The sequence below is a fragment of the Macaca fascicularis genome, chromosome 1 (assembly GCF_037993035.2).
Source record: "Macaca fascicularis isolate 582-1 chromosome 1, T2T-MFA8v1.1".
Classification (NCBI taxonomy): Eukaryota; Metazoa; Chordata; class Mammalia; order Primates; family Cercopithecidae; genus Macaca; species Macaca fascicularis.
In genome coordinates this window covers 25,578,126-25,605,075 of record NC_088375.1, presented here as the reverse complement: position 1 = coordinate 25,605,075, position 26,950 = coordinate 25,578,126, and the positions used below count along the sequence as shown (strand labels likewise).

General features: G+C 38.9%; 2 protein-coding genes across 21 annotated transcripts in view; one reads left to right on the top strand and one right to left on the bottom strand.

Annotated features, from left to right (window-relative positions):
* Positions 1–3,386, bottom strand: part of DCAF6 (DDB1 and CUL4 associated factor 6) — a 142,034-nt gene extending 138,648 nt beyond the window's left edge. For 8 of the 20 annotated variants that reach the window (XR_012419202.1, XR_012419194.1, XM_005539888.5 and 5 more), the window contains exon 1: positions 2,564–2,888. Coding sequence is in view for 6 of the 20 variants with exons in the window: in XM_005539888.5 (XP_005539945.3) it covers positions 2,564–2,660 (97 nt within the window). In the remaining 14 variants the exon portion in view is untranslated. Of the gene's footprint in view, positions 1–2,563; positions 2,934–3,061 lie in introns of those variants that run through there. The other 12 variants (XM_074004441.1, XM_074004531.1, XM_074004590.1 and 9 more) reach the window with 2 other exon arrangements.
* Positions 3,387–3,576: 190 nt separating this feature from the next.
* Positions 3,577–21,364, top strand: MPC2 (mitochondrial pyruvate carrier 2). Its single transcript, XM_005539896.5, has 5 exons — positions 3,577–3,842; positions 14,990–15,030; positions 18,847–18,931; positions 19,395–19,506; positions 21,063–21,364. Exons 1-5 carry the CDS (start codon positions 3,734–3,736, stop codon positions 21,097–21,099), a joined length of 384 nt encoding a protein of 127 aa, XP_005539953.2. The 5' UTR covers positions 3,577–3,733; the 3' UTR covers positions 21,100–21,364.
* The last annotated feature ends 5,586 nt before the right edge of the window (positions 21,365–26,950 follow it).

Genomic DNA, 26,950 nt, shown 5'->3' with positions numbered 1-26,950 from the left:
AAAAATCACTAATTCAAACATTACCAACGTGGATTTTGCTGTTTCCTGAATGCAAAGCCAAGATCAGCACTGTAGTGTAGAAGAGTTGAATAACAGCGCAAAGGTCTACTAAGGGTAAAGGCCAGTCAGTTAGTTCTTTGAAAACATTTTCAAGTCTCGATACTTTCAAAAAGTATTTTCAAGTACTTAGAAAACCACTTTAAAGGAAGTCATTCCAAAAATGTCCTATTTTAAGAGTATATATCCGGCCGGGCGCGGTGGCTCACGCCTGTAATCCCTGCACTTTGGGAGGCCGAGGCGGGCGGATCACGAGGTCAGGAGATCGAGACCATCCTGGCTAACACGGTGAAACGCCGTCTCTACTAAAATACAAAAAATTAGCCGGGCGCGGTGGCGGGCGCCTGTAGTCCCAGCTACTCGGGAGGCTGAGGCAGGAGAATGGCGCGAACCCGGGAGGCGGAGCTTGCAGTGAGCTGAGATGGTGCCACTGCACTCCAGCCTGGGCGACAGAGTGAAGACTCCGCCTCAAAAAAAAAAAAAAAAGAGTATATATCATATCTAAAATACTATTTAAGATAAAGAACTCCCTGTATGTACGTGTGTGTATATATATATACACATTTGAAAAACTATAATTCAGGATTTCTACTATAGTCAGTGAACCCTTCAATTCCCCTAGACCCAATATACAAATTCCATTTCCATTAGGGAGTCGGAGTAGGAGAGGAAAAAGAAAGTATATGGTTTTGTTATATTTTAATTAACTCATTTGTAGATATAGCTAAAGTAACTGAACCAAAGGAAAACACTAAAATATAGAACTGTATACAAGTACTTAAACTGTCCAACTGACATAAAGGACCAAATTATCAATGTATTCATGCAAAACAACGTTAACATTTGTTTTATTAAGCTAAAATTAAGTTCTCTCTCCACAAATAAATTCTAAAAGAAATATTGCACACTTTTTTTGGCAAATAGTTTAAAAAAGCAGACTCTAGCTATGTTCAATTTTAAAATGATTAATCACCACTCTAGGTACTTATCCTACAACAAATGCACAAAAGCTTGTACAATGATGTTCATTACAATGCTGTAAGGGCGAACGTCCACTTGAAGAATGGTTGAGTACACTACGGTACTTCATAATGTTACATACTATGTAATAATTTAAAAGACATAATCTATTTTTACTGCCATGGAAAGATCTCCAAAACGTGGAGAAGTTAAAACAATGTTTACGATATGACCATGTATTCAGGTGTCTCTCTCTCACACACACACATATACACACACACCACACACACACCCTAGCATTTGTACATATACATACGTACTTGTAAGAATGCAAACAAAAAGGTCTGGAAGAATATTCAGAAAACAGAAAATATTATTTCTAAGGGTGGCGAAGTGAAATTGAATGGGAGGAATCAAAGGGATTTTTGCTTCATTTTTATTGAGCTTCTACAAACAAAATGTATTCGTATTTTACTTGAGACACTAAAAAGCAAGAATTAAATTGCATGCTAACTTTTCTTAAATAATTTACAAACCAGAACTGTTGGCTGTAATGAGATTTCATTTTCTTCTCTTTACTTGAAATCAAAAACAAATGACAGCAACAAACACTTTTTACCTAGCAAATGGCAAAACTGTAAAGAAAAATTTTGTTTGATGTTGTTTGCCATATCTCCAAATAGAAAGAGTAATGAAGAGTATACAGGGAGAAACAAAAAAGACCTTTACTAAGTACGTCCATTTTTACGAAACCAAACTTTTTAGTTGACTCGGGCGTGACCCAGAATCCTCAAAAAAAAAAAAAAAATGTTATGCAAAACGAAAAAAGTGGAATACTGTTCCCTCAAGTATTGAAGGTTGTTTTTAGAAAGCTTAACTAAGAAACTGTAAATGCCAAGTGTGTTTTCCAGGGGTGGGAAAAGGAACGTGAAACCCTACACCACCTTTAAGCGGTCAAAACGAACTGAAGAACAGAGTGGAACTGGGAGAGCGCGCGGGGGTGGGGAGAGCTCAGCTATCACTTTTAGGTTTTGGCTCAGCGCCGCAAGAACAGTTTACACGGATTCTGTCTGGAGCGTGAAGTCCCTGAGGGTGGTCAACGCGTCGCAGCCGACACCTAAACCCTCTTGAGATCGAAGACGAGGGTGGGCAACAACTTAGGTTCTCCGGCTCAGCGGGGAGAGCGCGCTGGAAAAGAGCAAAAGAGCTAACTTTTGCTCTAAACGCGGCAGCTCCTGGAGGTTCCGCAAGTCCCCCGAGTCCCAACCTATTAGCGACCCCAACACCTTTACAAGCCAGTACCTTCTGCCCTCGGCCCGGCCCTCCGAGGAAAACCCAGCAAGGGCGGCGGCTGGCAGCAAGCATAGGGGGCTTGACTGGGGGAGGCACCGGCACGGGATTCGGCGACCGAGGCCCCACCCAACACCCCAGAGTCTCGGGGCACCCTCGCCGAGACGCTGTCCCACCTCCAACAGCCCCGGCAGTGCGCCCCCTCCCCCACTCTGGGCGGCGACCTCAGCGCCTCCGCCCCGGGGCCCCCGCTCACCCAGGTAGCGGCTCCGCAGCCGGGACGGGTCCTCCAGCCCGAGGGACCTTTTCCTCACGTCCCACAACAGGTGTGGGCAGGAGCCACCCCGAGACATGGCTCTGCCTGAGCCGGGTGGGAGGGGAGACCACCGCGTGGGGGAGGGGAAGAGGGGGAGGGGACACCGGATCAACACCCGAGCCGCACCGGCACCATCCGCGCGCCGGGCCTCCAGGGCGCAGCGTTAGATGGCGGTGGCAGCAGCGGCGCCTGGGCCCCCGAAGCCCGGCCGCACCCGGGCCGGAGCTCGCCTCATACTCTCCTTCTTAGACTAACCAGAACATCCAAAGATCAGCAACAGTCTCCTCCCTCGGCCCCCCTCCAACAGGAGGAGGCGGAGGCGGAGGCGATGGCGACTCCTCCCTCTCCTCGTCCTGGATACCCTCCCCGCCAACCCTTTCTCGCGAGATGACGACCACCTCGGGGACTGAGGCTGGTGTGTGCCGCGGCTGCCCTCACCGTGGAAAAATGCATTCGGGCCACTCTAACCAGATTCTTAAGTCGCTAGGGATAAAAGAGGAGTAGAGAGAGAAGCGACTCAATTCTGTAGTCTCTCGCTCACGAGTCTCCAGTCAAAAGAAGCAAAAGAATAGTGCAGCATCATCTTTAGGCACTGAAGGCCCGAAAAGCCCATTTTAACTACGGGCCTGCTTAGTCAAAGTTAAGGGGCAGTAGAGCCGGCGCAGCTTCACTTTCCCTTCTCCAACATGGCCTCGAGGGCAGCGGGGAGAAAGAGGAGGTTCCGCTGCACCCTGCCCGCGCCTCGGGGCGGGCCAATCATGGCGGGCAGCTCAGTCTGCGCAAGCGCGCTGCCAGGAGGGCGCTGGGCGGACTCGGTGAGGTGATTATTTTGGCACCTGTTGCCGAGGCTCCTCCTCCCTCTCTCCTGCCGGGGCGGAGGCGGACCAGGGGCGGGCCGTTGGCAGCCTCCGCCCCCTCAACCTTCGCGGGGTGCGGGCGGCAGCTTTTTGGTTCACAGCCGGGCAGCGAGAACCGCGGGAAGGGCTCTCCAGGCGAGAGACGGACGCCAGGCGTCGTGGCAAGGAAGAGTGACTAGCTCCCCTTCGTTGTCAGCCAGGGACGAGAACAGAGCCACGCTCCCACCCGGCTGCTCACGATCCCTCGGCGGCGATGTCGGCCGCCGGTGCCCGAGGCCTGCGGGCCAGCTACCACCGGCTCCTCGATAAAGTGGAGCTGATGCTGCCCGAGAAATTGAGGCCGTTGTACAACCATCCAGCAGGTAATGGACCCTGAATGGCTCGTTATCTAGACCTTCCTTCCCCCTTCCTCTAAAATGGACCTTTTAGAGGCCCTCTGACAACTGCCACTAGAGGCATCCCACAGCCCCAACTCCTTCCTTCCCCTCAGGTGAAGCCGTTTACTCTCCTAGCCTCTGCATTTCACCCTCTCTCCTGCAACATCTCTTCCTAAGCCAACGTATCTCAAGTCAGCGCCCTTCCCCACCTATGTGACATCCGCTCCCTTACGCACGACTCCAACCCAAACCTGACCTCCAAATTTGAGCCTTCTCAGCTTCTGCGGCCACGAAAGTGTCTGCAGCCACCATGAAACACTCATTCTCTTTCTCTTTTCGAATTGTGGCATATTAACCCACGCTAGGCAGAGCTGGGTGGGTGGCTTGTCGCACTGTAGGGTTTGGAGTAAAGGTCACACTTTCTTCAGCTACTGCTGGCAGAGGCCTGCAGACTGAGCCCTCCCCCAAACTGCATGCTTTACTTCATCCAGGGTTGAGTCAGTGTCATTTCTCATCCCATAGGTCCAGTGTGTTTCTTTAAGTCTGTCCTTATTTATGAAATTGTTGAACAAGCTCTACCCAGAGTTTTTTGTGTGGACAGACCTGGATTTCATTCTCTTCTACCACTTATTATAGTTGTGACCTTGAGCAAATGCCTAGATCTCTGTTGTGTAATATGCGGTCTGCGAGAATGACAGATAACATATGTGCTTGACTCTTTGTAAATGCTCAGTAAATGTTACATCTCTCTTGGCCTACTGGAAAACTTGTGTTCTTGTGGTTAAAAAAAAAAAAAAAAAAAAAAACTCTATAAGAAACAAACATTCCAATGCCTTAAGATCTAGAATTCTGTTACCTCTTCTCTAAAGTGAGTTGTAATAATACTTATTTGGCTAGAGGCTAACATCAGATATATTCTGAGGTCTCTTTCAAGCCTAAGACTTGGCAAACTAGAAAATGTGTTGTAAATTGAAAGACTGAAGTGCTACCCGAAAAGTGGCTTTTTTTCTCCTACATAGTTAAAATCTGTATTCTGCAGTTGGTATCATTAGGAAAGTTGTCTAGTTCCCCCATTATCTGATTATGAACCGGCTCTCTGTAGTCTGAACTGGTTACTAAATCTGACTTCCAGTTTGATCATGGAATGAATTGAACATCCGGATTATACTGTAGTGTAACCCTTAATATTATTTACTGCAATATTGAACCCATTATAAAACTGATCATTAAGGAGAGTTTGTTACTGATTTTAAAAGTTTTTGTTTATTTGCCGTTTAGTTCTTTTAACATTTAGTTTTTTTGGAATTATGCTGTGTTTTGTGGCATAAGATTTTCAGGAAGGAGGGTTGAGCTATGCTTTTGGTAATAATATGGGCTTTACAGAGTCAACTGAACGTGAAGTCAACTCTGACCCTCATAAGCTTTGTGTTTTAGCTGTAGGATAAGGGCATGGCAGAGTAAGAGTAATTTTAAACTACTTAAAATAATACGAAATTGGAGAGTAGTCTTATCTTGATCCTCTCCAAGGCTTTAGTTTTTAGCCACCTGTAATTACTACTTAAAATACTAGTCAGCTTTCAGAATGAAGAGGGATTACCTTTCACTTGTAGGATGTGCATTTCATCTGAAAATCCTTGGATTCGTTCAGTTATTTTAACCCCCTTTTTCAGTGTAGTAAAAGGAGCTAGGCTTTGAAGGGAGATAGACCTACGTTTCAGTCTTGGCTGTGTGACCTTGACCCTAAATTCCTGCCTTAGTTATCTCATCTATAAAATGGGAGTAATTATATAATCATTTCAGGATTGTTGTGAAAATCAGATGATCTAATGTCTCCAAAACATGCAGCACAGCGTTTGCACTTAGACTCTCAATAACTGTCAGTTCTAAGATTTGAACAACGTACAGAGTAAGGATATCTATTACAGCAAAATTATTTATGATCGACAAGTTGGAGACACACCAGTATAGAAATGGAGGAACTTGAAAAATGTGTTGACTGATGAGTGTGTAATAAAATCTAAGGAAACACTGATTATTGTCTTAAGAGTTATCCGGAGTGAATATTCAAGGATTTTGCATACTATTTTGCCTAACAGTATTTGTTATTGAATTATCATTGAAGCATTTGTCTAGATTCAACTACAAGGAGTTTATTAAATGATATGAAATGCTACAATTTTAACAGTTGGAAATCATACATTGCTGATTCTAAATGTTTGAGATTTAATTTTATCGCTGACACTGTATGTCTCGACAGGTAACAAGAATGTGTTTTTAGTGGGGTGCAGTGGCTCATGCCTGTAATCCCAGCACTTTGGGAGGCTGAGTTGGGCGGATCACCTGAGGTCAGGAGTTCGAGACCAACCTGACCAACATGGTGAAACCCTATCTCTACTAAAATACAAAAATTAGCCGGGCGTAGTGGCAGGTGCCTGTAATCTCAGCTACTTGGGAGGCTGAGGCGGGAGAATCGCTTGAAACCAGGAGGCGGAGGTGGCAGTGAGCCAAGATCGCGCCATTGCACTCCAGCCTGGCAAGAGAGCGAGACTCTGTCTCAAAAAACAAACAAAAAAAAGAATATTTTTATGTATAAATATATATTTTAGTCACAGTATTGCATCTCTGACCTATGACCCAGAGTTTTGAGGCTCTCATTATCCATTTGCCTATGTGTTGTTGCTGGCATGTCATGATCTGCCTCTGTAGGGAAGGAATAGAGTTCTAGCCAAATGTGTGTCTCCGTCAAGTTCCTCAACTCACAAAAAGGATGTCAGTCCCCGCATTATCCCCCACCTGACTATAAAATATGTGACTCCACACTAGCCAGTTGCATAGCTGTACTCCAGTGTTTGTCAAAGAAATAACCTTGAAGTTATGTTGCCCAATGTTATTTTTTCTTTTCTTTTTTTTTTTTTTTTGAGACAGTCTTGCTCTGTTCCCTGGGTTGGAGTGCAGTGGCATAATCTGGGCTCACTGCAACCTTGGCCTTGGTTCAAGCGATTCTCCTGCCTCAGCCTCCTGAATAGCTGGGATTACAGGCGCGTGCCACCATGCCCAGCTAATTTTTGTGTTTTTAGTAGAGACGGGGTTTCCCCATGTTGGCCAGGCTGGTCTGAAACTCCTAACCTCAGGTGATCCACCTGCTTTGGCCTCCCAAAGTGCTGGGATTACAGGTGTGAGCAACCACACCTGGCCCCAATGTTTTCTTAAAAGCTTAATTAAGGAAAACAAAAAATTAGCAGTGGAGGAGTGTCATTTATTTGTGAGTTCCAGAACGGGGTGAGTCATCCCAAGGGATGCACATAATGAAACATTGGAATGTAGGAAGAAAATCATAGAACTTCTATTAACATTTACTGTTATTTCATCCGTTTAAATTTTTCATTGTGTGTACATTCTGTAATACAAAAATATATTAGGGCAGTAATTCTATATAATTTATAAATATATAAACAATTTATAAAGAGGATGTATGTGCAAATTGTTTTTACTGATGGGGCATATGTTCAAAAGGAGCTGGAAGACCACAGCTCTAAAGAGTCTAAAAACTATCCTTTGGTGAAGTTAGTCCCAAAAACAGCTATCCGAACCATATCATTTTAACGCATTGTAGCTCTCCTTTTATTGAATTACATTTTGGCTTACATGGAAGAGCTTTTGAAAAAATAATTCTCTGAAACTTGTTGCAGTGCTTAGTGTGCTGGTGCTGAGAATATCATTCTCAACATTACATGGGTTCCCTCTGAAGACTCATGGGAAAAGTTACTTTAAAGTCTAAATAAGAATATTTGCATTTTTCCTAGATAAGATAATTAGCTTAATTTTAAAGACCTAGAAGATATTTCTTTTGAAATAAAAATAAATTAAATGAACCAGTGTTATCAGTGTTTATAAGGAAATATCTGTATCATAAAAATTTTAAATTCAATGCTAAGAGCATTGATGTTATAGTAGATAGTTAAATGCAACTTAGTTCAAATATATATTGTTCTATTATATGTAAATAAAATCAAATGTGGACCAATAATCAGTGTACATACCTACATAGTTTCCATTGCATCTCTATTAGAACTTATTTTGTTGCCACAGATTGTCAGTGAAGAATCTAAATGCCAGTCTAAGATATTAATATATGTCCATATGTATTCTTAAGTGTACATTAAATATGTTTAAATATTTACACTAAATATACATATATTATTTTTTAAAGCAATAACTTTAAAGAGAGAACTAAAATAGATGTAAAATTAGAATTTCAAATACAATTGTGAAATATTAGTGAAAAATAGAATATCTTCAAACAATCAGCTACCAAGAAAGTTGAATTATTCAATATTTATAGAGGGCCTGTTGTATATTAGATACTATTCTGGCAGTCGGGATAAATCAGTGGATAAAATAACAACCCACCCACACAGAGTTTGTATTCTCAGAAGAGTTCATAAAAAGGAATATCACCCAGGCACGGTGGCTCACACCTGTAATCCCAGCGCTTTGGGAGGCCAAGGTGGGCGGATCACCTGAAGTCAGGAGTTCGAGACCAGCCTGCCCAACATGGTAAAACCCTGTCTCTACTAAGAATACAAAATTTAGCTGGGCATGGTGGTGCACGCTTGTAATCCCAGCTACTCCAGAGGGTGAGGCAGGAGAATTGCTTGAACCCGGAAGACAGAGGTTGCAGTGAGCCAAGATCGCGCCACTGCACTTAATCCAGCCTGGGTGACAGAGCAGAATGTCACCCTCGATGTAGTTGTTCAACACTTAACATATTTTTTTCTGTGCTATCCTGCTTTTAAACTAATTTTAAGAAATTGAAACTGTTTATGCAGATGTGCTAAAGGAGAAAAAAGCCCTAAGAAAAGCTATAAATAGCTTTTCATTTCCAGGTCATGTAAAATATTAATTTTGCCTATAACAGAGAATGAAATATGTTCAAAGTGCAGTATGGTATAGTAGAAAGAGGACTGGGATCAAAGAAACTGTGTTCTAGTCCTTGCTCTATCCAGAACTCACCCTAAATTTCCCGAGTGTAAGACAAATTACTTAATTTGTTCGTGTCTCATCTTTTTCATTTATAAAAATGAGGGAGCTTGAACTTTCCTTAAAGTCTTTTCCATCTAATAATCTATAATTTGGTATTCTCTTAGGACTTTTCCTACATTCAGAACCTTCGGGAAACTCAGATTTCATTGGGAAAAGTCATATAATTATTGTTAGATTATGATTTAGGGATCTAGTTTTTTATCCTTGCTGAGTTATTTATTTTAAACAAGTAATTTGTTTACTGGGCCTCATTTGCCTGATTTATGAGTGCCTACAGCAGATGATTTCAACAGTCTCTCTAAATCTAAAAGTAACTGATTCTTCGTACCTGAAGAAATAAGTAAATTTAAAACGTATCATCCCTAAGATGCATCTTGGCTATTTTGGTTGCTTTACCTGTTCTTTACTCTGGAATTTCAAACCAAAGTGTATTTTCAGTCAACATTTTTAAAAACATTATCTACCCATGATGTTTTGGGTACTATTTTAGTGATAGCTATTTCCAAGACATTGTGGAAAATATTAAAATTATATGGTTCTAAATGGTAGCTTAGTCATGTTCTTAGTGTTAAATCAGAACTAGCTTTGGCACAAATAAAAATGAATGATTTTTAGCCATCAGTATCCACATCAAAGATTAACCTTTACATATTGGAAGGATTTGTATCTAGTTTGTCACATGATAGTAAACAGGTAAACTTGTGTAATGTAAGGAATTAAGAGGGGTGTTAAAAAGTAACAAATCATAAAGGAGTGGCATGAAAGGGATGGGAAGAGGTAGGGAAATTTAGTGATTTTATGACCTCTTAGCATTCAGTAAGAAACTTGATTTTTCACAGAGGAGTATAGTGAATACCTCAATTCAGTATTTGTAAGTGTGTATATGTGCTTGAGAGTGAAAATTACCTATTCTATTCCAAAAAGTAAGTCTTTACTTAGGGAGGGAATCATATATACAATAGGTGGCCTACTTTCTGGGTAGAATTCATATACTATTTTATTAACAGTAATTTCTCTCAAATAAGGAAATTAGGAAGTAAGTTTATGTCAGTTTATTGATAGGTTCATCGAAGTTCAAGGCAACTAAATTTGTTAATTTGAAAATTTCTGTCTATTATTATTTGCTTATGGTGTTCACTTGTAGAATTTCTCAAATTCTATGAAAAGTTTGAATTTAAAAACGTGAGTTTCACTTTAAAAATAAGACAATAAAACACAAAATAACTTATAGTCTGTATTTTTCATTATTCTTGAAAATAGTTCATAGTTTAAAATGAAGCTGGGCGCAGTAGCTCAAGCCTGTAATCCCAGCACTTTGGGAAGCCGAGACGGGCGGATCACGAGGTCAGGAGATCGAGACCATCCTGGCTAACACGGTGAAACCCCGTCTCTACTAAAAAATACAAAAAAAAAAAATTAGCCGGGCGAGATGGCAGGCGCCTGTAGTCCCAGCAACTCGGGAGGCTGAGGCAGGAGAATGGCGTAAACCCAGGAGGCGGAGCTTGCAGTGAGCTGAGATCCGGCCACTGCACTCCAGCCTGGGCGACAGAGCGAGACTCCGTCTCAAAAAAAAAAAAAAAATGTATAGACTTTTTTTTTTTCTTTTTTTGATACAGAGTTTCGCTCTTGTTGCCCAGGCTGGAGCACAATGGTGCAGTCTTGGCTTACTGTAACCTCTGCCTCCCGGGTTCAAGCGATTCTCCTGCCTCAGGCTTCCCAAGTAGCTGGGATTATAGGCATGCGCCACCACACCCGGCTAATTTTGTATTTTTAGTAGAGACAGGGTTTCTCCATGTTGGTCAGGCTAGTCTCAAACTCCTGACCTCAGGTGATCCACCCGCCTTGGCCTCTCAAAGTACTGGGATTACAGGTGTGAGCCACCATGTCCAGCCTAAATATATAGACATTTTAAATACTTGTTTAATGTTTCTAAATTGTCAGCATTGGAGGCCTTCTTCAACATCCAGTAGTAGTGTTCTAAGAAACAAGATGAAAATGTGTTAATTGTTTTTCTAAAAGGATATATAGTATGTCTGATGTGGACAATTTTCTTCATCTTGGGCTATAAATTAATGTCTTTTGAGGAGATTTTTCTTCAGTATATTTTCAACAGTTCAACGTTTCCACCTAAACAAGTTATTTCATTTATCATAATGGATGTTGGCCAGGTATCTGTTAGTTTATACATCTGCTTATTCTAATATTATGGTATTATAATCATTTCACGTGTCATAATTATCTATTTTTATGCTCTCCCATAAGAATAGCTGTGTCATTGTACAGAACATAAGCCTGTGTTTTCTAGGTCTAGAATGACACATGTGACATTGTATTGTCACTATTTGAGTGATACCTATTTCTAAGTGCTTTGTTTTGTCAAAACTTTATGTTTAGAAATGTTGAAGTAAGTTGGAATGTTTTTTCACTACCATATCCACTGTTGATCAATTGCTGTTTTCTGGAAGACAGCCTCTGTATCTGATTTATATATGTCTAAATGTACTTGTCTAGCTTTATTTGACTTATTTACTCTTACAGAAAATAAGCTAAGAAATGTTAATTGAATGCTAATTAGCATTAAAATGAAAGGGTTACGTTTTCTTTAAAATTTTGTTAACCCATTATGTGACCATTTTTTCTTTTTTTTAACAGTTAAGAAAACACTGTTTGCATTTGTAGATATTAGACTCTGATTTTTTTTGTCACTTGTCCACATCTTCTAGTATCTCAGAAAAATTAGCAATTTAGAAGGTCTTATGTATTTGCTACTGCTATTTTTCTGTTTAGTACATAGCAGTTGTTAAACTGAAATTAGAGCTTGTTTTCATAGTTTAAAATTATTCACTCACTAAAATACCTCTCTTGGTCCAGGTTCTAGCAACCATAATTTGATGGTTGAAGTTTTTTCAGTTCTTGTTTGGTTTGGTGGGGAAGGGCGTGCTGTTAATATTGTAAAACTATTACCTAGCTCTGGGCAGTTTAGTAAATTAGTTACCAGGCAAACCTACTGAAAAGATTGACTATTCATTAACCCCAAAGGATCAACCATTTAAGCTTGTCAACCATTTAAGCTTGGAATGGGAATCTGGAGACTTTTCTCAGAAAACAGTTTTGGGGTGACAAGAGAAACTCCAGCTTTGAAATAGAACAAGAGAAGTCTGCTGAAGAGTTCAAAGTAAAAATGAACACCCATTCAGTGAGAGACTGAAACAATACACTGACTGACTCTTGATTGATGAAACTCCATGCCAGGATAAAAATTAAACTTAGTAATTGATAATGCATATGAGCGAGAGACACTGTGTGTGACAAAGAAAAATGAACCAGGTGTAATGATAGGAATCCTGGGATCTCACCCTAAATTTCCAGAGAGTTTGAAAAGACTGTTTTATAGGATTAGTACATTATGTTATCAGACTCAGGGGAAGAGAGCCCTGGTCTAAGAGTAGAGTAACTAATAAGTGAAATCTAATATATCCTTGGCATAAAGGGAACCTAATGTCCCTAGAGATGAGTAAACAGAAAATTCCAGCCTTGAGGATGAAGCAGTGTTGAGGCAAATCTGGGTCAGATACAAAGTTTGAATATCTTTGATTAGCATCTATCCTGAACATGGTGAATCCAATTCAGTTCTGTTGGCACATACTTATTATTTGTCAAGGAAGATTAAGAAATGGACCTTGTCTTTGGGTTAATGTGACAGATGCATAAATAATCATTTTAACAGAAAATGATAGAAGAATATACAGGCTACTTCGGTAGTTAAGAGAAGGAGCGTTTAGCCTAACCTGTAGTTTTTTTGTTTGTTTGTTTGTTTTTTTAAGGCTTCCTTAGGAGATGCAACCTGAGATGAGTTTCTGATGGATAGGAGTTAGGTAAAGACTAAGCAGGATATTGAGAAGGGACAGCATAAACTGAAGATCCATAAAATAGCATGAAACTGGTTGAATGTTTGCCCAGCTTATCAGTTGGCCTAGGCCAGGATTTCTTAACCTTCTACTTTCTTGGAGCAGCTGTCCTGTGCATTGGAGGATGTTTAACAGCATCCCAGGCCTCTACCCACGAGATGGCGGCAGCAGCGGCAGCAGCACCATCTGCAGCAGTTGGAGCACCACAGTTGGGCAACTAAAAATTCCCCTGGCGGGGACACTCCTGGTTAAGAACCGCTGACCTGGGCTAAGATTTAGTTAAATTAGGATTATATATTCTGAAACTCAATGGCTTCATGTTTTCTTTTATATTCCCCTTTTTCCCTTCGTAAAAATTTCTTTTCAAATTCCAGCCTAGTCTTAACCAAAGAAGAAACTAAATTATTTTATATCTTGTAGAGAGAAAAGGATGTGGCTAGAGTTCTATATGTATGGTGGCTGTGCCCAGAACAATGCTGTTTAGAGAACTGGATAACAGAAACTGAATATAGATAGGTTTTTCACTTAGCTGTAAGAACATCAAAATTTAGAACTCCCTTATAGTTTAAATTCTCTCACCAGCTGTTTCAGCACTGTTTCTAGATTTATTCTACAACTTAAAATACGGAAAATTCAAATATACACGAGAAAATGTAAAAATGGTTAGATACCAGATGTATGTGAGAAAATAAAGTTTAACATTATAATTGGCTGAGTAGGCCCACAAGGAACCACAGGATTTGTGCCATGATCTTTCTAGTGTTTGAAGAATTATTCTAATGATGATACCCAGCTTCCCTGAAGAATGAGAAAATGAAACTTAGATTGCTGTAGGACTTTAGGATTAAATTAGAAAATCAGCAAGCATATTTTAAAACTATTAAACGCATAAGCCAGACTTATCAGATATTTAAGTATCAGGCTGATAAAAACAACTTACGATTTTAAAGTACTTTAAAAGTTATTTGTGGCCAGGCACGGTGGCTCACGCCTGTAATCCCAGCATTTTGGGTGGCCAAGGCGGGCAGATCACGAGGTCAGGAGTTTGAGACCAGCCTGGCCAACATGGTGTGAAACCCTGTCTCTATTAAAGATACAAAAACATTAGCCGGGTATGGTGGCAGGCGCCTGTAATCCCAGCTACTTGGGAGGCTAAGGCAGGAGAATCACTTGAACCCGGGAGGTGGAGGTTGCAGTGAGCCAAGATTGTACCATTGCACTCCAGCCTGGGCAACAGAGCGAGACTCTGTCTCAAAAAAAAAAAAAGGTTATTTGTATATGTGTGTGTATATATCTATATATTATATATACACATACATATTGTATATTACGGTAATAAATATTAGTATAAACTGCTTCCAACTCTACTTGCTAACTTTCCTTTTTATTTTCTATTAGGTAGTAGGGATATAAGTATAAATAATATTGAGCCACTAGCTTCGAGGAAGTCATAATCTTGATAGATACATAGATTTACAAATAACTAGAGTAAAATATGTAAAATGTACTGTGGTAGATTTTAAAATGACATTGAATTAATGAATTTGCTGTAAGAATAATGTGAATTAGTTTGAGAGGGATAAAAATATCAAGTACTATGTTAAATTGTGGAGGATAGAATGTGTAGCATTGCTATCACTTAAGGCTAAAGGCAAGTAGTTTGAACTATCTGGTGATACTTTTCAAAACCTGCATACTAAGCAAAAGTTGCAGGGAAGCAACTGCCATTTTTACATTTTTCAAATTTTGCTGCTTAATGTTAAGATTAACCAACTATTTGTTATAGTAATTCAGCCAAAATGCACAAAAATGGGGTGTTATCACTGGGTTCATTTTCACTTGGGATGAGAGTATTACTTGAGTGTAAAACTAGTATGAAAGTACATTAGAATCAAGGTTCCCTAAAATGTTTTTATATGGCAGTATATTTACTGAAAAAATTTTGCATGTAGTTGAACCTGTGCAGTTCAAACCTGTGTTATTCAAGGGTCAACTGTACTGTGATACTGTGGTACCTCTCTAAATGTTAACTGAAATACAAAGTATGCAAAAAGCATAGTAAAAGTGGTTAAAAATAGATTGATAAATCTTTTGGTTTTTAAAATTTGGTGACAGCTGTTAAAAGACATGTATAAGATACTTGGTTTATTCCTGAATTTTTCTTTTTTTTTCTTTTTTCAGGTCCCAGAACAGTTTTTTTCTGGGCTCCAATTATGAAATGGGTAAGTCTTGAGTTTTTGCAGAAGCTACGGAAAGAAAAATTCCTTAATAGGAATTTACTAATTTGAAGTAACTTTTATGAAGGATATGCTTTAGAATATTCTCATTATGCCTCTCGATTATTTCATGGCAAATATTCTCAGACATACCATTTTCTACATAAAGCAACTGTCTACTTTAGTTTTTCTGAACTCTTTAGATAAGAGGCCTTCTGGGAACATACTTGTTATCAAAAAACTTAAAATTGTGTGCCATAGGGACATGAAATTTCATTCTGAAATTTTATTACTAAGTAAAGCATTAAACTAGTTAGAACCCCCAAGTTAACTTTTATTATTAATTTAGTATGAGAACTGAAGGTGCTAACAACAAAATATAGGTAAGGAAAGTTAGTCTCAAAAAGCAGATGGATTTATTCGGGTATAAATATTAGCATTTGGTAAATGACGGAACCTAGGACTTCTGACTCCAAGCCCAGTGCTTTTACTCTTCCCCAGAGTTTTCTTTCTTAAAGTTCTCACTTAGCTGAAAAAAAACAATTGTGGTGGCTGTTTGTAGCAAATCATTGATTTTATGTTGAAAGGGCCTGTTTGGTTCTATAACTGTGCTTCTCAGTGTCATCTTTCTGGACCTGCAGTGTCATCATTTGAGAACTTGTTAGGCCCCATTACAGACCTACTAAATCTAAAACTCTAGACGTGGAGTCCGGTGAGATGTGTTTTCATAACCTCTTCAGATGATTCTCTGATGCCCTCTAAAGTTTGAAAACTACTGGTCTGTAGGCTTTTTTTTTTTTTAATGTGGTAAAATACACATAAAATTTACTATCTGAACCATTTTCAAAGTGTACAGTTCAGTAGTGTTAAGTACATTTACATCATTGTTAACCAATCTCCAGAACCCTTTTTATCTTGTAAAAGTAAGACTCTGTACCCATAATTCCCCATTCTCCTTCTCCCGGTCCCTGGCAGCCACCATTCTACCTTCTGTCTCTATGAATTTCATTACTCTAAGTACCTCTTGTAAATGGAATCAAAATGTATTTGTCTTTTTGTAGTTGGCTTATTTCACCTAGCATAATGTCCACAAGGTACATTAATGTTGTCACATGTGTCAGAATTTCCTTTCTTTTTAAGGCTGAATAGCATTCCATTGTATGTATTTACATTTTGTTTATTCATCTATATGTTGATTGGACAATTGGTTTGCTTCCACATTTTTGCTGTGAATAATGCTACCATGAACATTGATGTACAAATACCTTTTAAGTCAATACTTTTAATTCTTCTTAGTATACACCCAGAAGTTGAATTGCTAGATCATATGAATATTCTGCTTAATATTTTTTGTTTTCCTCAGCAACTACATTATTTTACATTTCTACCAGCAATTCATAAGGGTTTTAATTTCTCCACATCCTCATCAACACTTGTAAACTTTTGATGGGGGAGCGTTTTTGTTTTCGTTTTTATGATAGGCACCTAATGAGTGTTAGATATCTTGTTTTTATTTGCATTTCCCTGATGATTAGTCATGCTGAACATATACTTATTGTACTTATTCGTCAGTTGTGTATTTTCTTTGGAGAAATATTTATTCAAGTCCTTTGCCTGTCTTTAATTTAATCAAGTTGTTTTTTGTTGTTGTTGAGTGATGGGCTGTTGTAATTCTCTTAAATGTACTATTAAAATGGTTAGAACAATTCGGAAACTCAGTTGTAAATTCAAGTGGTTGAGAATGTTAGAGTTAGAATTGGTTATGACTCAATTTTATGGCCTTGGGCAAGTTTAGTCTCTTTGTCATTTTTGTCTCCTCAACGATAAAGTGACAAGATTAGAATATAAGTGATTTGGGAACTGTGTTTTACAGAGATCTAGGGAGCAGTTTTTTTTTTTTTTTCATATCTACGTATTGAGAAAAGATCCTAAAACCCCCTATACTAATGGAAGTTACATTACCATTTCCTTCTTTCACCACCTACGCTTAAAATTACATAGTAATTATATGTCTTTATAGTGGAATTGATTGCCGAAGTATTCAATCATTAAAAAAGTTTGAGTGATTTCATCTGTTCACAATAAATTTAGGAGCTTCTTTGACCTCGAATTTACCACAGTTTAGGAGTTTATTGGTTTTATCAGTAACTTTGGTGTTTATTTGACCTGGTTCATTACTGTTATGAGATGTTGACAGCATTATATACTCATAAATGCCTTCTTGACTATCTGTCTCTTTAAGAACATCTATTTTAAGTACATGTTGAAATCTTGCATAGTCTCCAGATGACAGCATAGCAATAGAAACTTCTGTGTTTTGTTCTCTGGTCGGGAGACTTCTATTAGATACTTACCTTATGTACCTCTTACTGTGTTTTATTATCCCAGAGTATTTGATAATTAATCTGTAGAATTCTATACATGTCACATAACAGTTGCTTCTGCAAGCCACATATGTTCTATAACATTAAGACTCTTAGACCATGTGCCTTCAAACATACAACTATAGTAGAGTCCTTCATAACCACTTTAGTTGAAACCACATAACTAATCATAAAGGTCAAAGTGGATAATCCGGAAAAAAAACCCTATGTACCTTAAATATTTTATTTTAACCTAAAGGATATAAATATATATTCTTTGATAATCAGTCTTTTTTAAAGCTAAAGCTTTTATTTGTGTATGGATTTTTGAGCTCCACATTTTCTATCCTGGATAAATTATACTATAGTGCATCCTATATAATTTCCAGCTTAGTTTAAAAAAAAATTTATTAAATCATATAAATTACATTAACAAGTAAAACTGGCATAAACAGATTGGGGGACAAGCATAATGACTTGGTAAAAATACAGCTCATCTGTTGAGAGCAAAAACGCATGATTGCCACATATATGCTGATGTTAAAGAAAAGTGGTCTTACAGCCAGGCCGGGCCTGGTGGCTCACACCTGTAATCCCAGCACTTTGGGAGGCCAAGGCGGGCGGATCACCTGAGATCAGGTGTTTGAGACCAGCCTGGCCAACATGGTGAAACCCCGTCTCTACTAAAAATATAAAAATTAGCCAGGCATAGTGGCACATGCCTGTAATCCCAGCTACTTGGAGGCTGAGGCATGAGAATCGCTTGAACCTGGGAGGCGGAGGTTACAGTGAGCGGAGATCGCACCATTGCACTGCAGCCTGGGTGACAGAGCAAGACTGTGTCTAAAAATAATAATGATAATAATATATGATCTAACCAAAAAACTAGAATTATAACAGGTTTTCTGATACTTATACTTTTAAAAAATAATTTATTAGAAGCCCAAACTTCAGCATCACACAATATACCCATGTAACAAACCTGCACATGTACCCCAAATCTAAAATTTAATTTAATTTAAAAATAATAACATTGGCAGAAAACATCAAAGGAAGAATCTATACAAATATCCTTAACAGCTTTCAGGTATCTTCCATGCTAGTGGTTAGTGGTTCCTGACATATATAAAGAATATATAAATTCATATGCGAAATAAGTAGACAAAAAAATGTATGTGCATATAATGCATACGTATATATCTTATCTATATATGTACTACTGACTTTCAGATATATGAGACTGCTTAGTGTACCTAACAAAGTAAAATTAGTTCAAAAAGCAGTTTTTTAATTCATTGTGCTTTTTTGTTGTTGTAGTCTACATTTTCTTAATGAATGGATACTAAACTTATAGCTGCTAACTTATGGAAATCTCAAAAATGTTTTGTGCTTAATTTAAAGTTAAAACTATTACTCCACACTCATGATACTTTTTTTCTTTCTATGTGTTAATCTGTAGGGGTTGGTGTGTGCTGGATTGGCTGATATGGCCAGACCTGCAGAAAAACTTAGCACAGCTCAATCTGCTGTTTTGATGGCTACAGGTAAATTAAATAAATATCTTGTGTGTTCCTTGTAGAACATAAATGATTTTTGTTTTGTTTTGTATCAGTTTATTTAGTGGCTTAGGGTTTGAAATACACCCACACACAAAGGAATTAACAGTATTATGTCTAGAAAGTTATTAATTATGGATGGGAGAGTCAGAGGAAGAATAAGTATCTGAATGGGCTTTTGTTTTTCAGGGTTTTGCCATGAGTATAGTTTTATAAGTGGGAAGAAAATTACAGTTAATAGTCACTTTACTCTAAAGATTCCTCTTTCATGTAAGAATTGAGTATTTTCTGTGACACTAAGCTACAGAAACATTATTGAAAATTCAGAATATAGCATTTCTTTGTCCCTCATCCTACATTATTGTTGTAATTACTTTACTCAGTGTTAAGTATTCACTGAAGTTATTGCAGCAGTATGTATGCTTTTTAAAGTAACATTTTGTTTCAACAGGGTTTATTTGGTCAAGGTACTCACTTGTAATTATTCCAAAAAATTGGAGTCTGTTTGCTGTTAATTTCTTTGTGGGGACAGCAGGAGCCTCTCAGCTTTTTCGTATTTGGAGGTAAGCCTACCAGAGATATTTTTAAAACTGTTTCAAAAGCTACTCAGGTGGCACTAATTTTTTTTTTTTAAAGATTCATATATAATGCTAAGACAAGAAGTACCTAAAGTAGAAATTTAACATTTCTAGAAAAGTCTAGGGGTTTACAAATAAGTTTACCAGTTAACTGGCTAAAATCAGTTAAGCAGTATGTTACCTTGTTTTTAGATTTAACTGTGCATCATTTAGATGGTTAACCATTTCACATAATCTCTTTTATTAAGACAATATATACAGTTTATGATTTATTAATTTATTATATAAACCTTTTATCACTTACTTTCAATTGTATATAATAAATTGGAACTTAAATGTATTATGTAGTATTGGAAATGATATTTAGAGTGAGGTCTTTGCTTTGATTGGAAAGTGTTCCATGAGCACTGGAAATTTTTAAACTATTTACTCAGTAGTTAATATTGTCGGTGACTTATGATAATGACATTATGATCAAATATTTGGAATCAGGATCTTTTGAGAAACCTAGGAGGTATGGTTAGCTTCATGGAATAAGTATCCTTCTTGTGCTTATACTATTCTCCATTCCATTATAAGCTGGGAGGAATAGTAAATGAAGCCCAAGGAATGGTAGAAGGGAAGGAAAGACTGGCTCTGTGGTTACTTCTTTGGATTGAGAATTGAGGAAATGGTCCTTAGCGTTAGTGAATTTAAGTGTTTACAGGCTGTTAACCCAATAGCCTGCCTGCATCATAGAAGTATATTTTACCTTAGTGGTTAGAAGTATATTTTACTTGAGTGATATTTTACTTTAGTGATTAGTATATTTTACTTTACCTATTGATCTTATTCTTAGGAAAGGTGCTTTGTGTGTATAAATTTAAAAATTCTAGATGACCACATTTTACTAAACTTTATACATATGTTCACATGTTTGTCACACTCTTGTAGAATTCTAGAATGAGAATATTTATTAAAATAATACTTTTGCACAGGAAACTATATGTCAGCTAAACTGTTAAAAGTTTTTGGCAGGCCAGGCACAGTGGCTCACGCCTGTAATCCCAGCACTTTAGGAGGCTGAGGCAGGCAGATCACGAGGTCAGGAGATCAAGACCATCCTGGCTAACACAGTGAAACCCCATCTCTACTAAAAATACAAAAAATTAGCCAGGAGTGGTGGCGGGCGCCTGTAGTCCCAGCTACTCAAGAGGCTGAGGCAGGAGAATGGCATGAACCCCAGAGGCAGAGCTTGCAGTGAGCCAAGATCCCACCACTGCACTTCAGCCTGGCTGACAGAACGAGACTCTGTCTCAAAAAAAAAAAAGTTTTTGGCATTTGTCATCTTATTATCTGAAACAAAATCCAGATGCAAATGAACTCTTTGAATCCTTTCCCTTCTGCCTGTTTCTACCTATAAGCGCCCCGGGAAGATTCTGTTTACAACTGTATAGCTACTTGACCACCAAGAAAGAAGAAATGGAGTATGCTTTCCATTCTCTCCTTACCATAAGTTTATCTATTATTGATGATTATTTTTCTTTCTGTTTTCTTTATAGATATAACCAAGAACTAAAAGCTAAAGCACACAAATAAAAGAGTTCCTGATCACCTGAACAATCTAGATGTGGACATGACCATTGGGACCTAGTTTATTATTTGGTTATTGATAAAGCAAAGCTAACTGTGCATTTGGAAGGCACAATAAAACTAACTGCAACTGGTAGCTAGTGCTTGATTCAATAGAAAAATAAAGCAAACTTAATAACAGTCTCTCTACATGACTTAAGGAACTTAGCTATAGATATTAGTAACATTTTTCTACCATTTGTCCATAATAAACCATACTTGCTCATATATACCCCCTGCCTCCTTCTGTTCCAGTCAGCCAACATGTGTACATAAAAGAACACACAAATTCAAGAAGTTGGAAGATTAAATTATCTGCTTATTTAGTGTAGGATGGTCAGGTAGCTAGCTATAAGTGAAAGGAAATTTTGCTGAAGAAACTGAGAAATGGGTAGTGGAATGACCATCAAGGTGACCTCAAACTGTTTAAAAACATTTTAACTTGCCATGAAGATTCTTGATGATTTTTGTATAAATGTTTTATAAAATACTTTTACAGCTACAGATTTTTAAATAGGATCATTGTAAAGATTAATGAGATAATGTTTTAACATAGTGCCTGGTCCATGATAAGTGTTAAATTTTTCAATTACCCTCAGTAACTGATATAATGTAGCAGAAAATACTCTACATTCAGACAGACCTGAATTTGAATCCCAGCTCTATGACTTATGTATTGTGACTTTTTTTTTTTTTTTTGAGACAGGGTCTTGCTCTGTGGCCCAGGCTGGAGTGCAGTGGCGCAGTTTCGGCTCATTGCAAACCCCACCTCCTGGGCTCAAGCAATCCTCCTCCCTCAGCCTCCTGAGCAGCTGGGACTACAGGCACACACCACCACACCCAGCTTATTTTTGTAGAGGTAGGGTTTTGTCATGTTGCCCAGGCTGGTCTCAAACTCCTGGGCTCAGGTGATCTGCCCACCTCGTCCTCTCAAAGTGCTGGAATTACAGGCATGAGCCACCATACCCAGCCTATGCTGTGACTTTAGACAAGTTAGGAAAGTGCCTAGCAGAGTACCTGGGACATAAGCAGGTTTTCTGTAAATGTTTGTGACCTTTGGCTCCGTTGTAAGGAGAGACGGAGCATACATTACTCCACACTACAAATAACCATCTCTTTGATTTGGCCTTCAATGTGGAGTGCTGAGCTTTTTTTCTATAAGTGCTAATAAAGCCAGTCCTCATTAAAAATATAGTCAAATGAGTCAGCAAAGCAAGTTATTTCAAAATTTGAAGAAACAAGACAAAACAACTTTTTGAGTAATACTGTAACCTATGAAAATTTGGTAGTTAGCTGGCCGGGCGCGGTGGCTCACGCCTGTAATCCCAGCACTTTGGGAGGCCGAGGCGGGCGGATCACAAGGTCAGGAGATCGAGACCACGGTGAAACCCCGTCTCTACTAAAAATACAAAAAAAATGAGCCAGGCGCAGTGGCGGGCGCCTGTAGTCCCAGCTACTCGGGAGGCTGGGGCAGGAGAATGGCGTGAACCCAGGAGGCGGAGCTTGCAGTGAGCCAGGATCACGCCACTGCACTCCAGCTTGGGCGACAGAGCAAGACTCCGTCTCAAAAAAAAAAAGAAAAGAAAATTTGGTAGTTAGCAATTGAAAACCTTGTACGTTATCATTTGTCCCTTAACCATGGTCTACCATTGAGGAGAAAAGATTAGAGAGCTTGACGTAGTCCAAAATGAAGCGGTTCTGAAGAGTCAAATTATTATTGCTTTCATTTCATAAACCACACTGTTAAATTTATTTGTGTGTTTGACATGGGTGTGCACACATGTATGGTTTTCCTAGGTTAAGCATTTAGGAAAAACATATTATGAAATATGACATAGACACAAAAAGTTTCTTAAAAATTTATAGGTGGACTTGGTGTTTCACTTCCTTTTCATTAAAACATCTTTTCTATGCGGGGTCTCCTACGTCCCTCTTGTCAGTCAAATTTATTGTAGCATTTAGATATAATCATAGGCAGTCCTCCTTTCTTGTTTCTCAGAAGTTTCATTGACAAACAGCCATCACATGCTGCTTTTCTGCCCCAAAACTCTTTATCCTATTTTTTAATCTTAAAAATTAAATCATGGCCAGCTTCGGTGGCTCACGCCTGTAATCCCAGCACTTTGGGAGGCCAAGGCAGGTGAATCACCTGAAGTCAGGAGTTCGAGACCAGCCTGGCCAACATGGTAAAACCCCGTCTCTACTAATAATACAAAAATTAGCTGGGCGTGGTGGCACACGCCTGTAATCCCAGCTACTCCAGAAGCTGAGGCAGGAGAATCACTTGAAACCAGGAGGCGGAGGTTGCAGTGAGCCGAGATTGTGTCTTCGCACTCCAGCCTGGACGACAAGAGCAAAACTCCATCTCAAAAAGTAATAATATGTATCCTGTCAAAAACTCTCATTGCCACTTGGAACACATAGTCTAGTTACCAGTTTCACAACTATTCTCAAAGACTTAGTAAGAAGAATATATATAATAGAAGTCCTTACTATCAATGCAGTTACTGAACTCCATAAAAATAATTTCCACAGTGGTGCAAATCACTTGATTAGTATAGTTGAGTTGAATTCTTTATCACAACTTTCTGATAGGTCCTTATTGATAGCTTCACTATGTAAGTGTTCTTTCTCAATGCCAGGTCTGACAGCCCTGGGCTTCAACCCAACTCTGCCACACATTAACTGTGAGACTTTGTTAACCTCTGTCTCTGACCTTTAATATTTTCAAGAACAAAATGGGAATAATCATGGTACTGACTTCATAGGATTGTTCTAAAGATTGAGATAAGGTTTTGGTTTTAACACAGTGCCTGGTCCACAGTAAATGTTAAAGTTCAGGAAATGGGCCGGGCACGGTGATGCATGCCTGTAATCCCAGCACTTTGGGAGGCTGAGGCGGGTGGATCACCTGAGGTCAGGAGTTTGCGACCAGACTGACTAACATGGTGAAACCATGTCTCTACTAAATACAAAAAATTAGCTGGGCGTAGTGGTGCATGCCTGTAATTCGAGCTACTTGGGAGGCTGAGACAGGAGAATCACTTGAACCTGGGAGTTGGAGGTTGCAGTGAACGGAGATCGTGCCATTGCACTCCAGCCTGGGCAACAAGAAGAAAGTTCAGAAAATGGTAGTCTTATTAATTGAAGGTAGACCCAGAAAGTACTTCCTTAGACTAAGGAAGTTACAATTTTACTACGAAAAGGATATACTGTGTTAACCTATTTGCATGGTTTCTGAACTAACAACTTTATAGCGGAAAAGAAGCTGCTTAGGGTAGAGGAGTAGGAGGTGGGGTGGAGAATGCTCAATAAGAGATAAATTCTTGAGTCTTTTTTGTTGTATGGCATTTTAAGGAAACTTTGATCCAAGGTATGTCAGTGTTGCTGTTTCCTCATAGTAAACATTTTCTTTTTTAACTTATAAAATGATAGTGAAAGGTTGAATGTTAACGAGGATGAACTTCAAAGCTAAGGTTCCTTTCTGTAAAACAAAGGTCTCTACTGAAGCCTGCTTATATAACGAAGCAGAAATAGAAAACACTGGCATTTATTAAGAATAGCTCTCCCTATGGTGATTGTTTAATTATTTGAGGTATGAGTCTAATTATAAGACTGGTTTCCACAACTCACACCAGAAAATTCACTCAACAAACAAAATTAAATGACCCTCTTGTTTTCCTCCCTAAGACAACTGTGTTTTACAACATTTTGAAGCACACAGTAAACTTAATTATAGAGCGGAGCTTTATATAAGAACATGCACAGCTTTTTAAATAAGATGTTTTAAATTCCAATTTTAAAAGCTGTGCCCCTAAATGTTAATTGTAGTTGTGATATACATAAGAACATTTAGAAAATCAGCACATTATTTAAGCGGAAAACACGCCAGCCTCTTAAAACACATTTTTCCAGTGTCACATCAGATAAAGAAAACTCAAATCCAGTGCCCATTGGATTTCAAGTTACCTTTGGGATAAATTTGGTTAAAAGTGTGCACTTGACCAGTCAAAAAGGGCAGGTATATAATTCTTCAAACAAAAATTTACCTCACAAATACGTCTGAAGATAAGTACCGAATTTATTATAACTGGTAAATTTCATAGTCCTGGTACAAGCTGTAACCACTATTGACTAAAATTAGGTGTTTGCTTGCTCTGGAGATACTTCTGATGATCACCTACCCAACTGTTGCCTCATTTCAACCATCCTCCTCATGGCCAAGGGAAGAGTTGTGTAAACTACTCTGGGGTCATGTCAGTCTCCCCTGACCGTTGCCTCAAACGTGCGGATAAGAGAACCTGAAACAGCCAGTACTTGTACAGTGGTAGGTCACTCAGGTTGGCGGGGGAGGGGAAGGCAGTGCCACCCAATCAGGAACATGGTCAGTGCCTGTGGAACAATGAACTACTGATGAGGGTGTGGCCTGGAAAACGGCTCTTAGATGAAACTGTCATTTTATGGGTCAGCTATAGACAGACATGGCACTTCGGCTGTCTTCAGAATAATGTCACCCGGCCTCCTCTCCTGTCTTCTGCAGTCTTAAAAGAACTAGTCCCCAATTGAGGTCTGGCTTTTCCTCAGCCCTGGATGAAGTGGAGGTATGTGGAAGTAAGAGTCTCAGCGGAGAGAATGGTTGCAGAGCTGAAGATGAGGGCGACCATCAGGAAAGAAGACAGCTATTGGAGTGCAGAGGAGTGGGAAAGCCTGGGGCTAGAAGTCAGGGTTCACGTTTGCGTATACCTCTGTGTCAGTCCTTTACATGAGCTTAGAAGCTTGAAGGCTTAAATATTGCCTCATCTTATTTAACCTGGATGCTCTGTCTCTCTAGCTTACTGTCTTTATTTGCCTCTTTTCTGCAGTTCCTCACTTGATACCCTCCTTTTTATCAGTCAACAACTACCAAGTGCCTACCACTTGAAGGGGGCTCTGGGAAGGTGCTGTGGAGGAAACAAAGATATGTAGAAGATGGTTCCAAACAGGGAGCTTACAATTCAGATGAAGACAAAATAGAAGCAATTCAAAAGATAATCAAGGATAATTGTATGGGAAATAAGCCACTTAAGTGTAGACATTAAGAGCCATAATAGCTCAGAAGAAAAATTACTATGGCTACAGTAGGCAAGCAAGCTTTCATGACAGATATCACTGTGCCTTTAAATTCAGAGTATCTCACTCTTTGGACTCCTGTGAAACCTGACTTTACATATAGGTGAAAGGTTGAATATAAAATCTATTAGGAAATTCTAGAGGAGAGATTTAGAGAAACTAATGGATATAATCGAACGCTAATTTCTCTTTTCATTTTTGGGTACTACTGAGTTTTCTTTACTCACACTCTTCATTCAGGAATCCTTCTTGGTTTATCTTTCGGGCCTCATTCAACTGCTTGCCTTTTGAGTCAGGTATCCTCATTTCTCATTCCAAGGTGCTTCCATACTTTGTCAGTACCCATGCTGTTCATGCTGTATTCTTGATGTGATAGAATTGGCCGAACAATTGATAAGGGTACCATCAACATGCATTGAAAGTGCTCTTAAATTACATACATCTTTTCCCTAGTTCATATACATCCCCAAAGTGCTATAAAGCATATACAAATGGGATATAGCATGATATAGTAGAAAGAACACGAACTTTCAACTCCCACAGACCTGGGTATTCCTAACCTAGGGCAAGTTAGTATCTCTGTGCTTCAGTTTTCATATCTATAGAAATCAGGTCTACTTCATAGTGCTGTTTGGATGATTAAATGAGGCAACCTATGTAGAATTGATACGGCTCCAATGAGTGGAGGAACACCAAAGTTCTTAGTCCT

What these genes read in the sequence shown, in the direction of transcription:
- MPC2 (XM_005539896.5), top strand. Translation starts at nt 3,734, where the DNA reads ATGTCGGCCGCCGGTGCCCGAGGCCTGCGGGCCAGCTACCACCGGCTC. An exon ending in GTTGTACAACCATCCAGCAG is followed by an intron (nt 3,843 to 14,989) that starts GTAATGGACCCT and finishes TTCTTTTTTCAG; the next exon opens with GTCCCAGAACAGTTTTTTTC. An exon ending in TGCTGTTTTGATGGCTACAG is followed by an intron (nt 18,932 to 19,394) that starts GTAAATTAAATA and finishes TTGTTTCAACAG; the next exon opens with GGTTTATTTGGTCAAGGTAC.